Source organism: Pristiophorus japonicus, unplaced genomic scaffold, assembly GCF_044704955.1.
Source record: "Pristiophorus japonicus isolate sPriJap1 unplaced genomic scaffold, sPriJap1.hap1 HAP1_SCAFFOLD_43, whole genome shotgun sequence".
Lineage (NCBI taxonomy): Eukaryota > Metazoa > Chordata > Chondrichthyes > Pristiophoridae > Pristiophorus > Pristiophorus japonicus.
In genome coordinates this window covers 2221000-2240498 of record NW_027254201.1, presented here as the reverse complement: position 1 = coordinate 2240498, position 19499 = coordinate 2221000, and the positions used below count along the sequence as shown (strand labels likewise).

Genomic DNA, 19499 nt, shown 5'->3' with positions numbered 1-19499 from the left:
TGATCCTAGGCTTCAAAGGCGAGTGTCAGGGTACAGAAGGACGCTAGAACAATTTACTGAAAGCCACGTTCCATATCATATGAACTCAAGGAGAAAGTTGCGCAAGAAATCAAAAGGTTAGAGGCTGAGAATATTATCTCGAAGATAGATATATTTAATTGGGGTCCACCCTTTGCTGTTGTGCCGAAGTCAGATGGTAAGTTAAGATTGTGTAATGATTATAAAGTAACCGTAAGTCAGGTTCCAGAAGTTTATATCCCCACTACATTGCCAAATGTTGAAGATTTGTTCATAACAACGATCGGTGGTCAGATCATCTCACAGTTTGATCTTACGAATGCCTTCTTGCAACTTGAACTCGATGAGGAGTCCAAGTCCTGCTTGACTGTATATACTTATCTAGGCCTATATCAATTTAATAAGCTACCATTTGAGTGTCTTCCGCCCCGCCATATCTCAATGGGTGGTGAACCAGATTTGCAAGGTACTGAAGGGATAGTATGTAATTTAGATGCCATGCTAATTTCAGCACCAAGCAGGCAAATTTTATATTAACATGTTGAATGAAGTCCACAAATGGCGAGAGAAGCAAACCGTGCGAGTGCCTGCTCGCAAGTGTGAGTTATTTGAAAACTCAGTTGATTGCTAAGGGTACAGTGGTAGACAGCAATGGTTTATAGCCAACCAAGAGAAAGCTAGATGCAATCAGACATGCACCCACTTCCAATAATGTCACTGAACTCCGATCATTTTTGGGCCTCTGGAAATATTATGAGAATTTTCTACCAATTTTGGCTACATCTTTACATCCACTGAATGAACTATTGCAAGAAAAACAGGTCAATTGGAAGTGGTCAGAGAAATGGAACACTCCATTCAGGAGTGTAATAGCCAATTGGTAGAGAGCACCATGATCTATCTAAGGAGATCAAGCAAGCATGTGACGCCTCACCGTATGGATTTTGAGCAGCGATCTCTCAACTACTACATAGTGGGAAGGAGAGACCAATTGCTTTTGCTTGGCGTTCTCGCAGTGCCAGTGAGCATAATTATGTGCAAATTGAAAGAGAAGATTTGGCACTAATTTTTAGGGCCACGACGTTCCACAAATACTTGTATGCTTGTAAGTTTACCATCGTTACGACCATAAAGCCATGGCCGCATTCCTCCATCCAAAGTCCTAAGTTTCAATATTAGCTGCAGTCCGACTGCGGAGATTGGCTATAATTGTGTCAGCATATACTTAAGATATTAAATGCAGACGATCAGCTGTTCACAGTAATTCTGATGCGATGTCTAGATTGCCTTCCCCATCACAAGTTACACCCGATAGTGAAGGTTAGTTCTATTTTTCACATATTGATGAACTGCCAGTCACAGTTTAATAGATTGGTCGCAAATGGCTGGCAAATCCAGAGAGAGAAATACATTCATCCATTCTTCATTATTAGGAATGAATTATCAGTCGATAAAAATTGTATGATATGGGGTGCAAGATTGGTTATACTAAATAAATTAAGGTCCAAATATTTAGCAGATCTTCAGGACTAGCACATGGGAAAGTGCTTGTTCAAAAATTCTGCACGCAGTTAATTATGGGGGCAAGGTCGATATAAAGGTACAGAGTGCATCATCAGTCAGTATACGACGAGTCAATCGGTAAGCAAGAAATCACCATCAGTGCCATTACAGCCACAAAAATGGCCTCCAAGTGTTTGACAAAGGTTACATTTTGATTTTGCTGAGCAGGACGGACTACAAATATTAATTGAGATTCCGAACCATTGGAAGGGGATCGAGGTGTTTCCAATGCGGAAAATCACAACAAGTAGAACATTAGACATTTTGCAAAGAATATTTTCTTCATTTGACCTCCCTGAAGTAATTGTTCCTGATAATTGAACACAATTTTTTTTTTAGAATTTGCACAGTTCACGAGCAAAAATCGTGTGAATAATACCAAGCTTTCATCGTACTATCCTGCTTCAAATGGTTCAGCAGAGCGCAGAATACAGAATGTAAAACGTGGCCTCATCAAACGGATGTTCGATCCAAATCCAAAGAAACGGCATTAGTCCACAAATTCGCGAATTTTCTTATTACGATCGTAATGCTCCTCATGCAATGACTGGTAGAACACCAGCAGAGTTGTTTCTCAAACGACAGCCACGAACCATATTATTGTTGTTAAAATAAAACTTGGCATGGTCTGTAGAAGAGAAACAATTAAGACAGGAAGAGAATCAGGATAGAAGTAGAGTAAAAGAGAGAATTGTGATGTTGTGAAATTAACTCAGAAGGGGAGAGTGAATAACCTTCACCATAAATCATTAAAGTGTTTAGCAGGACGAGTGGTGATCAGATGTGGTCTTCGCACATATTTGTCATGTTTGATCATGGACAGGTAAGAGTGGGTCACATGGATAATGCCTGCTAATGTGGAAGTAGTTGAAGGTCGGAATGATTCGATTATTTCCGACTCACCAGGTAGATTTGATACAAGTAGAATTCAAGTAGCATATCCTAAATCAAATGCACTGCAAACAAGTCCAATGGAAAGTCAGAATTTAATTTGAGTCCGAGTGAGGCAGACAAACAGTCTGAAGTTGTACAGAGTTCAAAAGTAATTCAAGGACATTTCTTGGAGGGAAATCTTCCACAGGATCAGCCCAGAATGAGTCTAACTTGGTCACCATGTTTCGAAGGTTCTGATTAGGAGCTAAGGTAAACTACATGAAATTGAAAACAGGGGGCTTAAGCTTGATATGTAAATATAGCAAAATTAGTGCATATGTTTTGCTTTGTATAATCATGCAAGAAATCTCCTCTCTCTCTCTCCCTCTCTCATTCTCTCTCACTGTCCCAGACTCTCACTTTGCCACTCTCTGTCTCTCTCTTTCTGTCTCTCGATCTGTTCCAGACTCTCCCATTGTCTTTTTCTGTCTCGATTTCTCTGTCTCTCACAGAATCTCTTCAAATCTCTCCAAGTCACTATTTGGCTCTCGTTGTCTCTGTCTCTTCCGCTGTCAATCCTTTTGTCTCTCTTTCTGTCTTGCTCAGTCTAACTTTGTCCACGTCCGCCATTTTGTCTGACACACTCTCTCTGGTTCGCTCTTCTCTGTCTCTGACGCTCTCTGATTGACTTTCTGTACCTGTATCTCTCAATCTGTCTCAAATTTTCAATCTCTCTTTGTCTGTCTCAATCGTTGCCTCTGTCTCGCTGTCTTTCTCTCACTGTTTATCTGGTTGGCGCTGTCTTTCAATTTGTCTGTCCCTTTCGCACGCTGCCAATTGTGCTCACAGCTTGATTCCTGCTCTGACAGAATTAACAGTCTTTAGTTTCGTGACGAGTATCCCCGCCTGCCATGTACGAGGCCAGGATTCAAATCTCTGATTGGGAGGAAATATTTATAAGATCTCGAATTTTACTCATGTTCTTGGTGTAAGACGGTCCAGGATCAGATAGGACATTGAACATAGAGCGAGAGGATTGTGTCTCCTGCAAAATATTAGAAAACTGAGACATTTGTGGGAAGATGTGGTCTTCTGCTTCAGAGAGATGGGTGATCGAGTTTCAGCTGAGTAGCATTTAAAAAAAAACAGTACTCGTGGCCGGACGGTTATAGCGATGGACTGAAAATCCATGGAGGCTTCGCTGCCTCGTTTCGAATCCTGCCTTTTACGATTCCCAGCATTTCTCATTTCATTTGAAAATTCAATTAAACCCTGCAAAACGAATCCAGCATTGTGCGAAACGACATCCCACATAATTCTGCACTTCCAGTCTAATTGTTATTGATTTTCAAATATTCACGATAATTATGCATAGAAACAGAGCAAAATTCGGCCAAAATAGCGACAGTGATTCTGCCTTGCTACCCTTCTATATGTCTAAGTCACTGTGAGTATGTCCGGTGGTGGGCGTATATTTTTGGTTTTGTGTATGTGTATGTGTCTGTGTGTTTCTGTGCCTTTCTGCCTTCATGTGTGTGTCTCTCCCTGCTGCCTGTGTGTGTGTCTCTGTTTGTTTATATATCACTCTGTGTCCGTCTGTTTATGTTTGTCTCTCTCTCTGTGTCTGTCCCTGTTTATTTGTGTGTCCCTTTGCATTGTCTGTGTGTATCTCGTTGGAGAGCTATGTATGTGTTTGTGTGTTTGAATTCTGTCACTCGCAGTCTGTCTCTCTCTGTCTCACCCAATCTGCCTCTCTCTGTCTCACTCTATCTGTCTCACTCTATCTGTCTCTCTTTACCTGTCTCTCTCTCTCTCTTTGTGTCTCTATCTCGCTGTCTGTCCTCTTTGTTCCAAAGTTAGCTGCTGTCTATCAATTTATCTCTATCTTTCTCACATTGTCCAGTTCTGTTTCGGACTAGATTTCTGCGCTGACAAAATACATATCGATACGTACAGTGGTGAGTATCACCGTCTCTCACGCGGGGGTTTGGGGTTCAAATGCCCGATGGGGTGAAAGCATTTTTAACATCTCGAATTTTACTTCTGTTTCTAGGTGTCATCATGGGCAGTGCCTCTGAATCGGGGAAGACTTGCCTCCACTCCCAAAGTGAATCGTTTGGAGGCTAAACAGTACAATTCGATACCCACCGAACCTCTAACAGATGGAACAGACATTCGTCGGAAGAAGGGGGGAATTGGTGGGATTGATTTGCCGCATGATCTTACAGCTGCCTGCGCCTGAACTCTTCAGGCTCACGACGTTGACATTCGAAGAGCTCAACGCCCTCCTGGATGCACTTCCTCCACTTAGGGCGGTCTTTGGCAAGGAACACCCAGGTGTTTCTGAGGAGACATTGGCGATGTCCTTGTAACGTTTCCACTGCCCTCATATGGCTCGTTTACCGAGAAGGAGCTATGCATCGAGCAATTGGTTTTGGAGTCTCTTGTCTGGCATGCGAACTATGTGGTCTGCCCTGGGAAGCTGATCGAGTATGGTCAGTTCTTCAATTCTGCGGATGTTAGCCTGGGCGAGGTCACAGATGTTGATGCGCCTGTCCTCCCAGGGGATATGCAGGATGTTGCAGAGACATCGTTGGTTATGTATCTCGAGCGACTTGATGCGTCTTCTGTACATCGTCCATGCATCTGATCCATAAACGATGGCGAGTATTACTGCAGCCCTGTAAACCATGAGCTTGGTAGTAGATTTTAGGGTCTGCTTTTCGAAAACGCTTTTCCTCAGGCGGCCAAAAGCTGCACTGGCACAATGGAGGTGATGTTGAATCTCCTCAACAATGTCTGCCTTTATATATAAAAGGCTCCTGAGGAATGGTAGCCGGTGCATGTGGTGGAGGGCCACGCCGTGAATATTGATTTGTGGAGGGCAGTGCTGTGCGGCGAAAACAGTCTGGTGGAGGACCTTTGTCTTAAGGATGATAAGCGCAAGGCCCATGCTTTCATGTGCCTAGGTAAATATATCAATTATATCCTGGAGTTCAGCTTCAGAATGTGCGCAGATCCTGATGTTATCCGCGTATTGAAGCTCAATCACAGAAGTTGGGTTGATCTTGCACCTGGCACGGAGACGGCGCCGGTAAAATAGCTTTGCACTGGTTCTGTAGTTTAGTTCCACTCCATCGGGGCGCTTGTTGACTGTGAGGTGGAGCACGGCAGCGAGGAAGATAGAAAAGAGGGTTGGGTGAACACTCTTTAGCCTCATCCGTTGCGTGTTGGGGCTAATACACTGAGAACTGTGGTACATTGGTTAGGGATACGCTAAGGCAAAGAGTGAGGAGGCCTTCGTTATGCCCACTGGGGGAGTATTTGAAGTTTCGTTATGTTCATTTTTGAAGGCGAAGCCGACTCCATGAAGGCAGCGTTCTTTCTCTCGCTTTCTTTTCCAGAAAAACGTGTAACCTCCATCATGAGACCTGGATTCAATTTCTCGACGGGGAGGAAGCATTTTTTCGATGTCGAATATTACCTTTATTCTTGGTTAGACCTGTATTAAACATTTCCACAGTAATATAGAACAGTAACAAATCAGAAAGAGGAGAATCTCTCATCCAGAATGTTTCGGTCATTCTGCTGCAGAGAGATGGATGATTGAACCGACACACTGTTCGCTCAGAGGCGAGAGTGTTGCCCGCCGAGCGACATTTATCAAGGGATTATGGAGCAAAGAGGTCCAATTGTATTTGAGCTAAAGATCAGTAATGATTTAATTTAATTATTGATCAGACTGGAGGGGTTGAATAGCCGATTCCTGTTGCTATGACTCACCAGCATTGGGTAGTGAAACTAACCACTGAGCCATTGGGAGGATGGTCAGGTGAACCTGCTGGGAAGAGCACATGTGAGGAAGCAGCTGACGACAGGAGAATTTCTTCCAGAATTTATCTGTTAACTGTCACACAAGTAGATTGGGAATATGAGTCACATATCAGAGAGAAAATGTTGAATTTTGAACAGCCAGAGTCAGTTCTTTCAAGGAAGGAGAGGAAGTTAACCAATGATTAAAGAACTGAATTCAGCAAGAGTCCGCACTTAAGGGGAGGATCGAGAGGGTATCCTATGAGTGTAGAATTGAACTCAGCCTCGCTCAGCAACCTCGCGGAAGGAGGTAGAGGGGAACCAGTTAGTGTAGGACTGAACATGCCAGAATCAGCATCTTCAGGGGAGGATAGGGAGGGGGACTAGTGAGTGTAGAACTGAACCTAGACAGAGTCAACTCCTTCAGGGCGGGAGCGGGAGGCGTACAGTGAAGTGTAGAATTAAACGCAAACTTGGAAGATTGAATAATTTGAAAGCGTAGATAGCGAGAAAATATTTCATGTGTTTATGGAGTCCAGAACAAAGGGGCATAAGTTAAAATTAGAGTTAGGCCTAGGTCCCCTCCTTCTCCTCCCCGTAATCTGCTGACTCTCACTGAATTCATTTCTCCACTCATTGCTTCCCCTCCGCTCCTTCCTTCAAGGAACTGACGCTGGCTGCGTTCAGTTCAACACTCACCATTTCCTCTCTGATATGTGACATATATGCCGAATCTACACGTGTGACACTCGACAGAGAAATTCTGGACGCTCTTCCCCTGTTCAGAGGTGATGCCAGAAAACACTTCTTCACACAAAGCGCAGTGAAAATCTGCCACACTCCGCTCTCCTCGTCATTGCTTACAACCGCTACACAAAGAAATTTACGACGATCCAGGTCGACTTGAGCTACAGAACATCAACATGTGTCAAATCTAGAAGGCCGTTTTGGACTGTCGCAGAAGTCCTTGTAGGATCTTCCATCAGCCTTGAGGATCGAAGGTGAAATATTGAAGAGCTGCAAAATAAACAATGGATTCCTTATCGAGGATCCTACAGTACAGCCTGAAGGATGAAACCTTCCTCACCAACTGTGGACAAACATGAATCTCCTCACAACCGGGCATGTCAGATGCTCCCACCTTCTTAATAGGTGGATAATTAAAGCATTCCCAACATGAGACTGTGGAATTCTTATTCAGACCCTGGAGTACATCATTGGGCACTGCCCTGAGACTAAATTTGCATGGCAGCCGACAAAATATCCTCACTATCACACCGGAAGCTATCGTATGATTTACTTTGCTACTACAATACGAAGGAAGAAGATTTTTTTACCAAATTTCCAAGTTTTGTGTCATGCGCAAATTTTTAGCTTATGGCTCCGAGGTGCAGTTCATTAAAATATATGAAGAAGCGCAGTGATCCTAAAACCGCCCATCGGGGGACACTACTTTATACATTCCTTACGTATTCGAAGAGTACGATATCACCACTGCTCTCTGCTTTCTGTTCCTTACCAATTTTGCATCCATGTTACCTCATTATTCCCATGGAACTCCATTTTGCATACAATTCTATTACATGGCACTTTGTAAAGTTCCTTTTGAAATTTCATATACACATTAATCACGACACATCCACTAGTAGTCTCTGTTATTTCATCAATGGACTAATCAAGATTGTGGAAAATGATGTGCCCTTTTCAAATCCGTGTTGGTTGTCATTTATTAAGCCGTATTCTTCCAAGTGACATATAACGTTGTACTGCATTGTACTCATTGGGCCCTTTACCGCCACCAATGACTGGTCTACAGTTAACGGGTCAAACGCATCCCGTTTTTAACAGGGTGCCACATTTGCAACCTTCCAGTTTTCTAAAATCACTCGTGTATCCATGGAAGGTTATAAATCGTGGCCAGATCCTGTGCTATTTCAAAGTTTTCCCCCTCAACGACCTACGATGCATTCCAGCCAGACCTGGAGACTTTTCCAATCGGATCAATGCCAAGCTTTTCATCTGGTTTATCGCGTCCAATTGCTCCAGCCTCCTCCTTTACCGTGACATTGACAGACGTCGACTCTTTTGACAAGACAGAATCAAATCAATCACATTTTGTTAGCATTTTGTGTAAGCATTCAATGAATTTACACTATAAACCAATGGTTGATGATAGCGATTGATAAGCAATTATATAAATGCCTGACCTTATAAACGAACTTGTGTTTACACCAACATATATTGACACTAGCCTAGTGATTATATGTTGAAATGCTGGGAAGGCGTGCCTGCTCACTTGACCCTGACACGAGAGTAACTAAAGAATAAAGTATTTAAGGATATGAAAGAAAGGGCACAACATTTAGCTAGATTCATAACAAAATGCATGCCTGGAGATGGAAGCCTTGAGAGCCCGATATCCACAATTAGAGACCACATTTTTGATGGGACAATTAGTAGTTTGGATTGAGGCAATCTTAAACGCAAGCCTGGAGTGTAAAATGTGCACGAAGATGGCAAAGAAAATTCTGATTTCAATATGGCAAACGAAGAGTTTGATAAGTTGTTTTTTAGTAGCATTACGAGAAAACGTGAAATGATGGATGAAGTGGGGCCTCTGAAATTGTGATCGAGTGAGGGATTGAAACTGATGCTGCATGCACATGATCACTGATTGTAAACAGGTGGCAAAAGGACTAAATAAGATTTGTGCTTCGATTTCTACAAAAGAGGTGTCAGGTAATTTAATTGCTCAGCAAATTGGAACGATAGGGCCTTCCAGATGTAAGATGTGGCACTTCTTGTATCACCACCATCATGACTGATGAACAACTGTGCAATCTTAAGAGGAATCAATCTCAGGGATCGGGAAAGATTCATCTGAGGATCCTTGTGGAGAATGGTGGAAAATTGCAGGAACTCGGGCAGAAATCTGCGATAAATTATTGAATAATTCAGAGAGGTGCCTGGGACTGTCGGCTGTCAGATGGCACGCCTATACTCCATTAACACGGTATCAAAAGTGTCGCAGAAAACTACAGACAAATGAGTTAGACGTCCATTGTGTGTAAAATCAGGATAAACCCTCATTAAAGATAAGATCCTGGAGGATCTGGATAGAAATGTAATCACAAAATGAAAAAATATAACCAGCATATTAATGAAGGAGAGCACTTGGCAATCTCATTCACTAGTTCTCTTCGATAGTTTGAAAGGAGTTTGACAGGGGTGAGGCAAAGGTTTTGGTGTAATTTGAGAGTATGTCATAAGATCTTGGCAGTGGTAAGGCAATGGATATGGTGCACTTTGACAGTATGAATTAGGAGCTTGACAGGGGTGAGGCTATAGACGAGGTTTACTTCGTTTCAGTAAGGTCTTTAATACAGTTCCTGTGGAAAGGATGGTACTGAAATAAAAGATGGCGATGCTCATTGATAATAATTCACAAATGATTTGTAATTAGCATACCAATAGAGCGCAGAGTGTAGTGGTACAGCCATTGTCATCGGCTTGAGAGAATATTACCAGTGGAGTTCCACAGAGATCTTTTTGGACATATTTTGTTTAACAGCTTTATAAATAATTGGAACCTGGAGTGACAACGTTTACAGAACACACAAAGCTGATGCGGTTTGCAGACTGTAAAGCTGAGCATGATAAGTTACAGAAGGGTTTAAACACATGATAATTGGACAGACAGGCAGCAGATGTCATGGAAGTAGAGAATTACTAATTAAGTCACATGGAACGAAGAAACACAGGAAGGACCTCATATGTAAATGAAAATAAATGCATTTGTATGGAAAAAGTTAGAAGTATGAGGGGCGTTGAGGAAAACAGTTCAAACTATCGCAACAATGAGTAATGCAATCAGATGCTGTAAATAGGTTTTTATTGAGCCCAGATATCAAGGCAATCATACCACTATATAAATCGTTGCCACAACTGTACTAATAAATGCTGTGTGCCGATATGGGCACCACAGAATAATGCAGCTATTAAAGGGTCACTCGGGGAGAATAACGAGAATGACTAATGTGATGGAGGATTTGTATTGTGAGAAGCGATAATGTAAATTGCACATTTTCTCACACGAAAAGAGTAAGTCGAGATGTGATATATTTGCTTCTTTTACATTGCTAAAGGGATGATATTCCGACCATGGCCAGGATTGACACCTTGGGCAGAACAGCCGGACTAGAGGACAGGGCCTGCGCTTCAAGTGGATATATTCAACATATTCTGTGGAAACATTATTTCAAAGGGCGAGTGGTCAATCTATGCAGAATCACCCTTGAGATACGTTGAAGGCATTCCGAAATTATACAGTTTAAAGCGAATTGTACAGAATTATTTAATTAAAAAATCTTTCAGTGGAGACATTAAATATTTAACATGAGTCATGACACTGGGGTTATCGTCGCCTCGTGTGTGGGTTTATTGCAGGCTGGTTGATAGAGGTTAATTGCCTTGATTAGACAACAGCTCTGTTAGGATGGCAGAAAGCAACCGACATGGTCGATTGTCTTTTCCTTGCAGCAATCCCTCTGTTGCTATGTTTATGGACACAGGTCTGCGGACATGGAGCGTTGGCGAGTTAGCAGAGCAAATCACGCGAAGACCGTGCGGCCAGCGAGTGTTGTGCAGTCAGTGGGGAACAAAGTGTAGGGAGATTGTGAGCTCCCATTGCCCAGTGAGTGAGAAGAATATGTAGGGAAAGTGCGCGCTTCCATTGCCTCTGAGTGGGGAACAATGTGTGGTGAGAGTGCGGGCTCCCATTGCCCAGTGACAGTAGAACAGTATGTGGGGAGAGTGCGGTCTTCAATTACCCAGTGAGTGGGAACAATGTGTGGGGATAGTGCGTGCTCCCATTGACCACTGAGTTGCAACAATGTATGGGACAGTGCGCTCTTTGCCCAATGAGTGGAGAACAATATGTGCGGACAGTGCGTTCATTGCTCAGTGAGTGTGAACACTATGTGGGGAATGTGCAAGCTCCCATTGCAAAGAGGGTGGGGACCAATATGTGGGGAGATTGCTGGCTGCCTTTGCCATGGGAGTGTGAACAATGTGTGGGGATGGGGCGGTCATTGCCCAGTGATTGTGAACAAATTCTGGGGAAACTGCGGCCATTGCCCAGTGAGTGTGAACAATGTGTGGGGACGGTGCGGTCATTGCCCAATGATTGTGAACAATATGTGGTGAAACTGCGGTCATTGCCCAGTGAGTGTGAACAATGTGCGGAAAGTGTAAGGTCCCATTGCCAATTGAGTGGGGAACAATATGTGGGCAGACTGCTGGCTGCCTTTGCCATGTGAGTGGGAACAATGTGTCGGGACAGTGCGATCATTGCCGATTGAGTGTGCACAATGTGTGCGGACAGTGCGGTCATTGCCCAGTGCCTGTGAAAAATGTGTAGGCATAATGCGGGCCGCCATTGCCCAGTGAGTGGGAAAAATGTGTGAGGAAAGTGCCTTCTTTGCCGAGTGAATGGGGAAATTAGTGTGCGGAGAGTGCGGGTTCACATTGCCCAGTGAGTGGGGAACAATGTGTGCAGACACTACGGTTATTGCTCAATGTGTGGGGACAGTGCGGGATCTCATTTTTCAATGAATGGAAAAATTATGTGGGGCCAGTGCGGGCTCCCATTGCCCAGTGAGCGGGGATAGTGTGTGGCGACAGTTCAGACTCCATTGCCCAGTGAGTGGGGAATAAAGTGTGCGCACGTTGCGGGCTCCCATTACCGAGTGAGTGTGAACAATGTGGGGGGAGAGTGCAGACATTGCCGAGTGAGTTGCAACAATTTGTGGGGCCATTGCGGGCTCGCATTGCCCAGTGAGTGGGAACAAAGTGTGGGGACACTGCAGGCACCCATTGCCGAGTGAACGGGAAAAATGCGTGGGCCAGTGCGGGCTCCCATTGCCCAGTGAATGTGGAACAATGTGCGGGCACAATGTGGGATCCCATTGCCCAGTTAGTGGGAACAATGTGTGGGGATGATGCGGGCTCCCATTGCCCAGTGAGTGTGGAAAATGTGTGGGGCCAGTATTGGCTCCATTACACAGTGAATGGGAACAATGTGTGAGAACAGTGCGGGCTTGCATTACCCAGTGAGTGGGAACAATATGTGGGGATAGTGCGGGCTCACATTGCCCACTGTGTCTGACACTCGGGATCGAACGCATTACCTGGGGGGAGGGGGGAGGGAATGGGATATTGGTGCCCTTCCTTTAGCAATTGTCCTTGATCTCCAATGACAGGTTGTAGGTCAGACTCTCAGTCTCCCGCCTCAATTTAGAAAAAAATCCAGGGCCTTCGGGATTGGTGGGAATGCGGCAGGCCTGCGTCAGCACCGAAATGAGAAATGGAAACTAACTCAGAATCGATTGCAACACTGAAGGTGCGCTGATGCAATGTGCTTCATCCATTTTTAAATTCAAATTGGGTAAGATTCTTTGTTTTTGTGAATATGAATCTTGGGAGGGGATACCTTTTCTCACACCCGCAAGAAGAGCACTGCACGGAATATAACATGCAATTCATGTTATACTTTGCTATTTTCAGCATTGAAATAATTTAGCAATACGTCTCAGTGGATATTTAATTCCCTTCTTAAGCTCCTCTCTGAACTTACTCTGGGTACCTGCATAAATAAACGGGTTGATGCAGGAACTCAAAATTTGAAGCATATATCCACTTTCCTCCAGAATAATATTTGATTCATTGACACTAGATCCTGAGAAATAACTAACGCTCCCAATCTGGACATAGATGAAAGTTCTAATTAATAACACATTAAAAAATATGAAACTGCCTGAGATACAAAAGAGTAAGACGATGGACTTTCTCCGCTTTTCCATTTCTGGGTCGATCTGATTCTCTTCATTGCTGTGGGCCCGGAGTCTCCTGCGGGCTCTACTGGCCGCTAGAATGTGTCTGACAGTCAGAGTATTGAGCAGTAAAATCAGTATGAATGGAAGACATGGGGTTGGTATATGGAAAGTCCAGTCATAAGCGACCCATGCAGGAGAGGTATAAAATGCTATTTTTATGCTGCAGAACCAGGGTGTACTGTCAACTGTATACAAAGGTTCATATATAAAATACAAGAAGGTATTTTTTAAGAAGCTCAGGACACAAACCGTTCCAATAACCACTGCCACAGTTTTCTCGGTGCAATATTTTGTTTTCAGCTTCTGGCAACAAATGGCTACATATCGATCAAAGGTGAAAGCCACCGTTAACCAGACAGAACAGTCTATGACTGCATAGAGTAGAGCAACACGGAAACTACAGAACGGAGTGAGGGACAGGAAACTTAATGGGAAATAAATACCTACAATCCGGTTTAATATCACGGCAGTTACAATGACCAGGAGATCCGTCGCCGCCATGGCAACCAGATACTGAGTGATGCATCTGGAGAGACCGCACCTTCCTCGGGGTAGGATCATAATCACTGCCAAGTTAGCTGCAACAGATAGAGAGAGAGACTGTGAGAGATAGCAAGAGAGAGTGAATGTGTAACAGAGAGAGAGAGCTGGTTAGTTTGTGTGAGAAAGAGGGAGAGAAGGTTAATTTCTGTGACTAAGAAGAGAGTGAATATTTGTAAGAAGGAGGAACAGGGAGTTAATGTGGGTGAGAACACTGCAGAGAGAATCGTTACATTTTATACAATTTATCTTCATAAGACAGTTCTCAGTCTGGTGACCCTCCGATGTACTCCCTCCAAGGCAAATAAAACTGTGGGCAGTACTCCAATTGTGCACTCACTAAGGCCCTGTACAATTGTAGCGAGTTTTTCTTACTCTTAAACTCCAACCCCGTAGCAATAATTGACAACATGTCATTTGCCTTCTTTGTTGCTTGCTGCACCTGCAGTCAATCTCCCTGCGTTTCTTGCACAAGGATACCTAAATCTCGCTGAACAACAATATTCAACATTTTCTCACCATTCAGAATATATTCTGTTTTTCTATTCTTCCGATCGAAGTTAATAACCTCACATTCCCCTACATTATACTCAAGCTGCCATCTTATTGGCCATTCACTTTGTTTATCTATACCCCGTCCCAGACCCATTGTGTTCTCCTCACAGCTTACTTTCCGAACTACCTTTGCATTGTCAGCAATCTTGGATAAATTGCACTGGGTCCGTTAATCAAAATCATTAATATCGATTTCAAATAGGTATGGCCGGAGCACTGATCCTTGTGGTACCCCGTTAGTTACATCCTACCAACCAGAAAATGAACTGTTTACCCGGAAGCTTTGTTTTCTGTCCGTTATCCAATTATCTATCCATGCTTATATAATACCTCCAAACCCATTAAACTTTGTGTAATAACCTTTTCTGAGTCATCTTATGGAATGCCTTTTGGAAATCCATAAACTACATCCATTGCTTCTCCTTTATGTGCCCTGCTATTTATTTCCTAAAAAAACTCTAAAATAAATTGCAAAAAACAATTGACCTTGCCTAAAACCTTGTGACTCTGTCTAATCATTTTATGATTATCTAAGTGCCTTGATACCACATACTTATCAATGGATTCCAGCATTTTCCCGACGCGAAATATCAGGCTAACTGGCCTGTAGTTCTCAGATTTTCTCTCCCTGCTTTCTTGTATAACGATGTTACATTTGTTACATTGCAATCGCTGGGAACATTCCAGAGTATAGCTAATTTTTAAATATCAAAAGCATTTTATCCACTATCTCTGCAGCCACCTGTTTTAGAACTCTAGGATGGAGCCCGCAAAGTCCAGGTGATTTGTCGGTTTTATTCCCTTTGTTTCTTTCCTACTTTTTCTCTACTTATATTAATTACGTTAAGTTCCTCACCCTCCTTAGTCCCGTGGTACCCCACGATTTTATGTTGCTTTTTGCGTCTTCTACAAACGCAAAATATTTATGTAACGTTTCTGCCATTTCCTTATTCGTTATATTGATTTCTCCTCTCCCAGTCTCTAAGTGACGAATAATGACTTTTGATACTCTATTTCTTTTTACATGCGAGTTGAAGCTTTTACAAATTGTTTTTATATCACTTGCTAGTTTTCCTTCATAATCTATTTTTCCTTTTTTTTCAATTTTTACGTTTTCTAATTCAGTTTGATTTCTTGTACAGGATGAGCATACATTTTCTGCAATTAAATATTGGGAAGAACGAAGCCATTGTCTTTGTTCCTGCCACCAACCCAGTTCCTTTGCCAACCACTCAATCCCTGTGCCTGCCAACTGTCTTTGTCTGACCAGACAGTTCGCAAATTTGGGGATCTAGTTTACCCTACATTGAGATTCCAAGCACATATCGCTCGACCACCAAGACCGATAATTCCCACCGCTTCAACAGCGCCTGTTTCCACCCCTGTCTCACAACATCAGCTGTGAAACCATCATCCATGTCTTTGTTATCTCTTTGCATAACTATTCGAAAGCTATCCGAGTTGGTTTCCCACATTTCACAATCCATAAACGTGAGTTCATCCAAAATCCTGCTACACGTATCCTTAATCCCGTTTTCTCCTTTGCTCGCTGAACTAAATAAGCTCCTCGTCCAGCAATAGCGCGATTTTAAAATTCTCAACTTTTTTTGCAAATCCAACAATAGCTTCGCTCCTTCCTACCTCAGTAAGATGCTCCTAACCTACATCACTCCGAGAGCTTTGCCTATCTCCTCGTTTAAGAAGCTCGTGAATATCTAACCATTTGCCGAACCTTCTGCTGAGCTCATTTCTCTTTTATGGCTCGGTGCGAAAATGTGTTTCATAATGCTCCAACAAAGCATTTTACTATTTTAAATTAGCTGCATAAACTCACTTCGTTGCTGCTGAAAACATGTCTCTCAGGACAGCAACAATAGCACAATGGTAAAAAAACGTACAACAGCTAAATTATACAGACACTGGAAATCTGAAACAAAACAGAAAATGCTGGAAACACTCAGCAGGTCAGGCAGCATCGGTGGAGAGAGGAGCAGACTTAACATTTCAGGTCGATTAACTTTTGTCGGAACTAATTAAAGCGGGGGGGAGGTGTGGAGGAAAGAATACAAAGGAAGATCAGTGATTGTGTCGACGGCAGGAATGGTTATATGACAAAAAGGATAATGGTCAAAGCGAAAAAGGCATACTAACGCAGCAAAAAAAGAAAAAATATATGGGTCTAGCAGAAGTTTAAAGTGTAACAGCAGAATCATTACAAACAGCTGCTGTCCAGAAAGAAATGGTGTTTATTATCTGAAAATGTCAATGCTATATTGAGTCCGGAAGTTTGTAAAGTACATAATCGAAAGATGAGGTGCTGTTCCTCGAGTTTGCGTTGAGTTTCACTGGAGTAGTGTAGGAGTCGGAGGTCTGATAGTGGGAGTGAGGTGGAGAATTAAAACACTAGAAGAATGGAAGCTCAGTTTCACACTTGCAATTGACCGAAGATGTTCTGCAAATCGATCATCCAACTAGTGTTTGCAAGCAATCAAAAAAGCATATGGAATCTTGGCCTTTATTGCAAGGGTTATAGTTTATTAAAGCAGAGATGTCCTGCTACAACTATACAGGGTATTCGTGAAGCCAAACCTAACGTACTGCGTACAGTTTTGGGAGCCGTATGTAAGGAAGGATATATTTCCATTGGAGGCTGTTCAGAGAATGTTCACTTGGTTGATTCTGGAGATGAGCGGGTTGACTTATGAATATAGCTGGAGCAGGGTGGGCCCATACTCAATATTCATAAGACAGAGAGGTGATCTTATGAAACGTATAGTATAATGAGCTGGCTCGACAAGTTGGATGTGGAGAGGTGATGTCCACTCATAGTCGAAACAAAAACTAGTGGGCATAGATTCAGAATAAGGGGCAGGCGTCCATGAAAAACTGAGATTAGGAGGAATTTCTTCTCTCAGAGGGTGTTAAGTCTATGGAATTATCTGCCACAGAGAGCTGCGGACGCTGATTGTTTGAATATATTTAAGGCAGAGATAGACAGATTTTTGAGCAATAGGGCAATAAAGGGTTACGGGAAGCGGGCGGGGAAGTGCAACTGCGTCCATGGTCAGATCAGCAATGCTCTTGTTGAAAGTTGGAGCAGGATTCAGGGGGCAAATGGCCTTAACCTTCACCTATTTCTTATTTTCTTATGTTCATATGATCTCCCAGTGTAGATGATACCGCATCGTAAACAGCAAATACACTATACTGAATTAGAAGAAGTACCAGCAAATATAAGCACATGATTATGATAGTGTTCTAATACCACGCACATTGAAATACTAGTAATATAAATAAGTTAATATATCTTCATTGTTATATGGTGTGATACCACTCACGGTGAAATCCCAATAACACACCAGGCAATATATGTATAGTAATAATAGTGTGATACGACTCAAAGGTAAATGCCTAAAACATGATAGGAATTAAATCTACTCAGTTATTCTAGTGTGATACCATTCAGAGTGAAATACCAAAAATACATTTGGAATTATGTCTTCAGACTAATATTAGTTTGAAACTATTCACACGTAAATATCTAAAACACAAATGGAAATGTATGTACAGTTACACTAGCATGATACCACTCAAAGTGATATAACAAGAACACAATAGGAATTATATATACACAATTAGAATAGTGTCATAACAAGATTCACAGTGAAATACCACAACCAAATGGCAAATATATGTACTACATAATAGTGTGATAATACCAATTCACAATCAAATACAAATAACACAATAAAGATTATATGTGCAGGATTATACTGGTTTGATAACATTAATTCACAGTGAGGCCCACTTTACAAAGAAAATATATGTACAGTTATAATAATGTGATACCACTCACAGTGCGATATACTGTTCAATTTCAATAAACCATCACTCTGAACAAATAAACTGATCCCGCTGAAGAGGCGGCTCTGTGTAAAACACATTAAAACAAATATTTGAGAATCAGACACTCAAAAATAGGTAGTGATTCCGTTAAGGGAAATAAATTATTCCGTTAAATGAGATAAAATAGGCCTTGAAGCAGCAGAAATATTCTAGTTAAAGGGGAGAAGCGATAGCTGCAATTAGTAAGAGTGATGCAGTTGAATAATGATTCCCATAACTAGCAACTAACAGAAATATTTACCTGGAACCCCGATAGCTGCAATGACGGGATAGTAAATGGCAAATACCAAACCTTTTGGTGACCCGTGCATTTTCTGCAGAAGCTCCGAGCACGCCCTGCCCAACACTGACAGATTATCACATTTATACATGATGCAAGGCTCCAGGGACATCATCAGGTGGCGTGATCTTGTACATTAATTACACTTGTTGAAACAAAAAGATTAATGCAACCGCTGGCGGGATCATCTTTTCGGTTTGACGGCGTGGCATATTTATAAACAGCTCGGACACGGGAATTAAGTGAAATTCCCAGAGATTACAAGACGACATTACTTCATAAAATATTATAAAAAACGAAATATGTGGTTGCCATGGTGATAGTCAGCATTGTACACGAGAAATTCGAGCGTTTAAAGCCCTTAAAGCGGTGTTAATTGCGCCTTGCACAAGATGCACCTGACCAGATAAATTCTGATCCAGCAGCCGGAAAACGCAGCACGTTTTCGCTCCTGTCAGTATCCAGCCCGTGTCCGAGTAAACACGTGCCACAAGTCTCTAGCTCCAAGTCAGAACACTCACTTTAACTCAGGTGTCTGTACATTCCCTGTGGATAGGTCCAGTTCAGCAGAGTTACATTCAGCGTGGACAAGTCTATTTGAGCACATATATTTTCAGTGTGGACTGGTACAGTTGTGCAGTTACATCAGTGTGGAGAAGTCCAGTTGAGCATAATTATATTCAGTATGGACCAGTCCAGTTGAACACTGTTTAAATCAGTGTGGACTAATCCAGTTTAGCACGCTTGCATTCAGTGCAGACAGGACCAGTTGAGCATGGTTGCATCCAGTGTGCACTGGTTCAGTTCAGCACAGTTGCATTCAGTTTAGTCAAATCAAGTGGAGCACTGTTACCGTCAATCTAGCAAGGCCCAGTTGAGCACGGTTAAATGTAATGTGTGGCTGTCCAGTTCAATACAGTTACATTCGATTTGGAAAGGTCCGATTCAGCAGTTATATAGCGCACTGCCTGATAATTTGCTTGATTGGATTCAGTGTGGAACGTGCACACCTTAGCTTGAAGCCTCTGATATATCCCTACCTGCATTGCCAGTGTGAG

The 19499-nt window shown here is 42.5% G+C and overlaps 1 protein-coding gene across 1 annotated transcript; it reads right to left on the bottom strand.

Moving 5' to 3' along the window:
- Positions 1-12827: 12827 nt before the first annotated feature.
- On the bottom strand, positions 12828-18472 carry LOC139251642 (probable G-protein coupled receptor 139). The gene is made up of 2 exons (XM_070873249.1): positions 18403-18472; positions 12828-13738 (listed from the first exon to the last, which is right to left on the bottom strand). The coding sequence occupies exons 1-2, from the start codon at positions 18470-18472 to the stop codon at positions 12828-12830; spliced, it is 981 nt and encodes a 326-aa protein (XP_070729350.1).
- Between the last annotated feature and the right edge of the window lie 1027 nt (positions 18473-19499).

Excerpts from the sequence above, each read along its gene's own strand:
- LOC139251642 (XM_070873249.1), bottom strand. The coding sequence starts at position 18,472 with ATGCACGGGTCACCAAAAGGTTTGGTATTTGCCATTTACTATCCCGTC. Across the intron at positions 13,739-18,402 it reads TGCAGCTATCGGGGTTCCAG|CTAACTTGGCAGTGATTATG; the intron begins GTAAATATTTCT and ends TATCTGTTGCAG.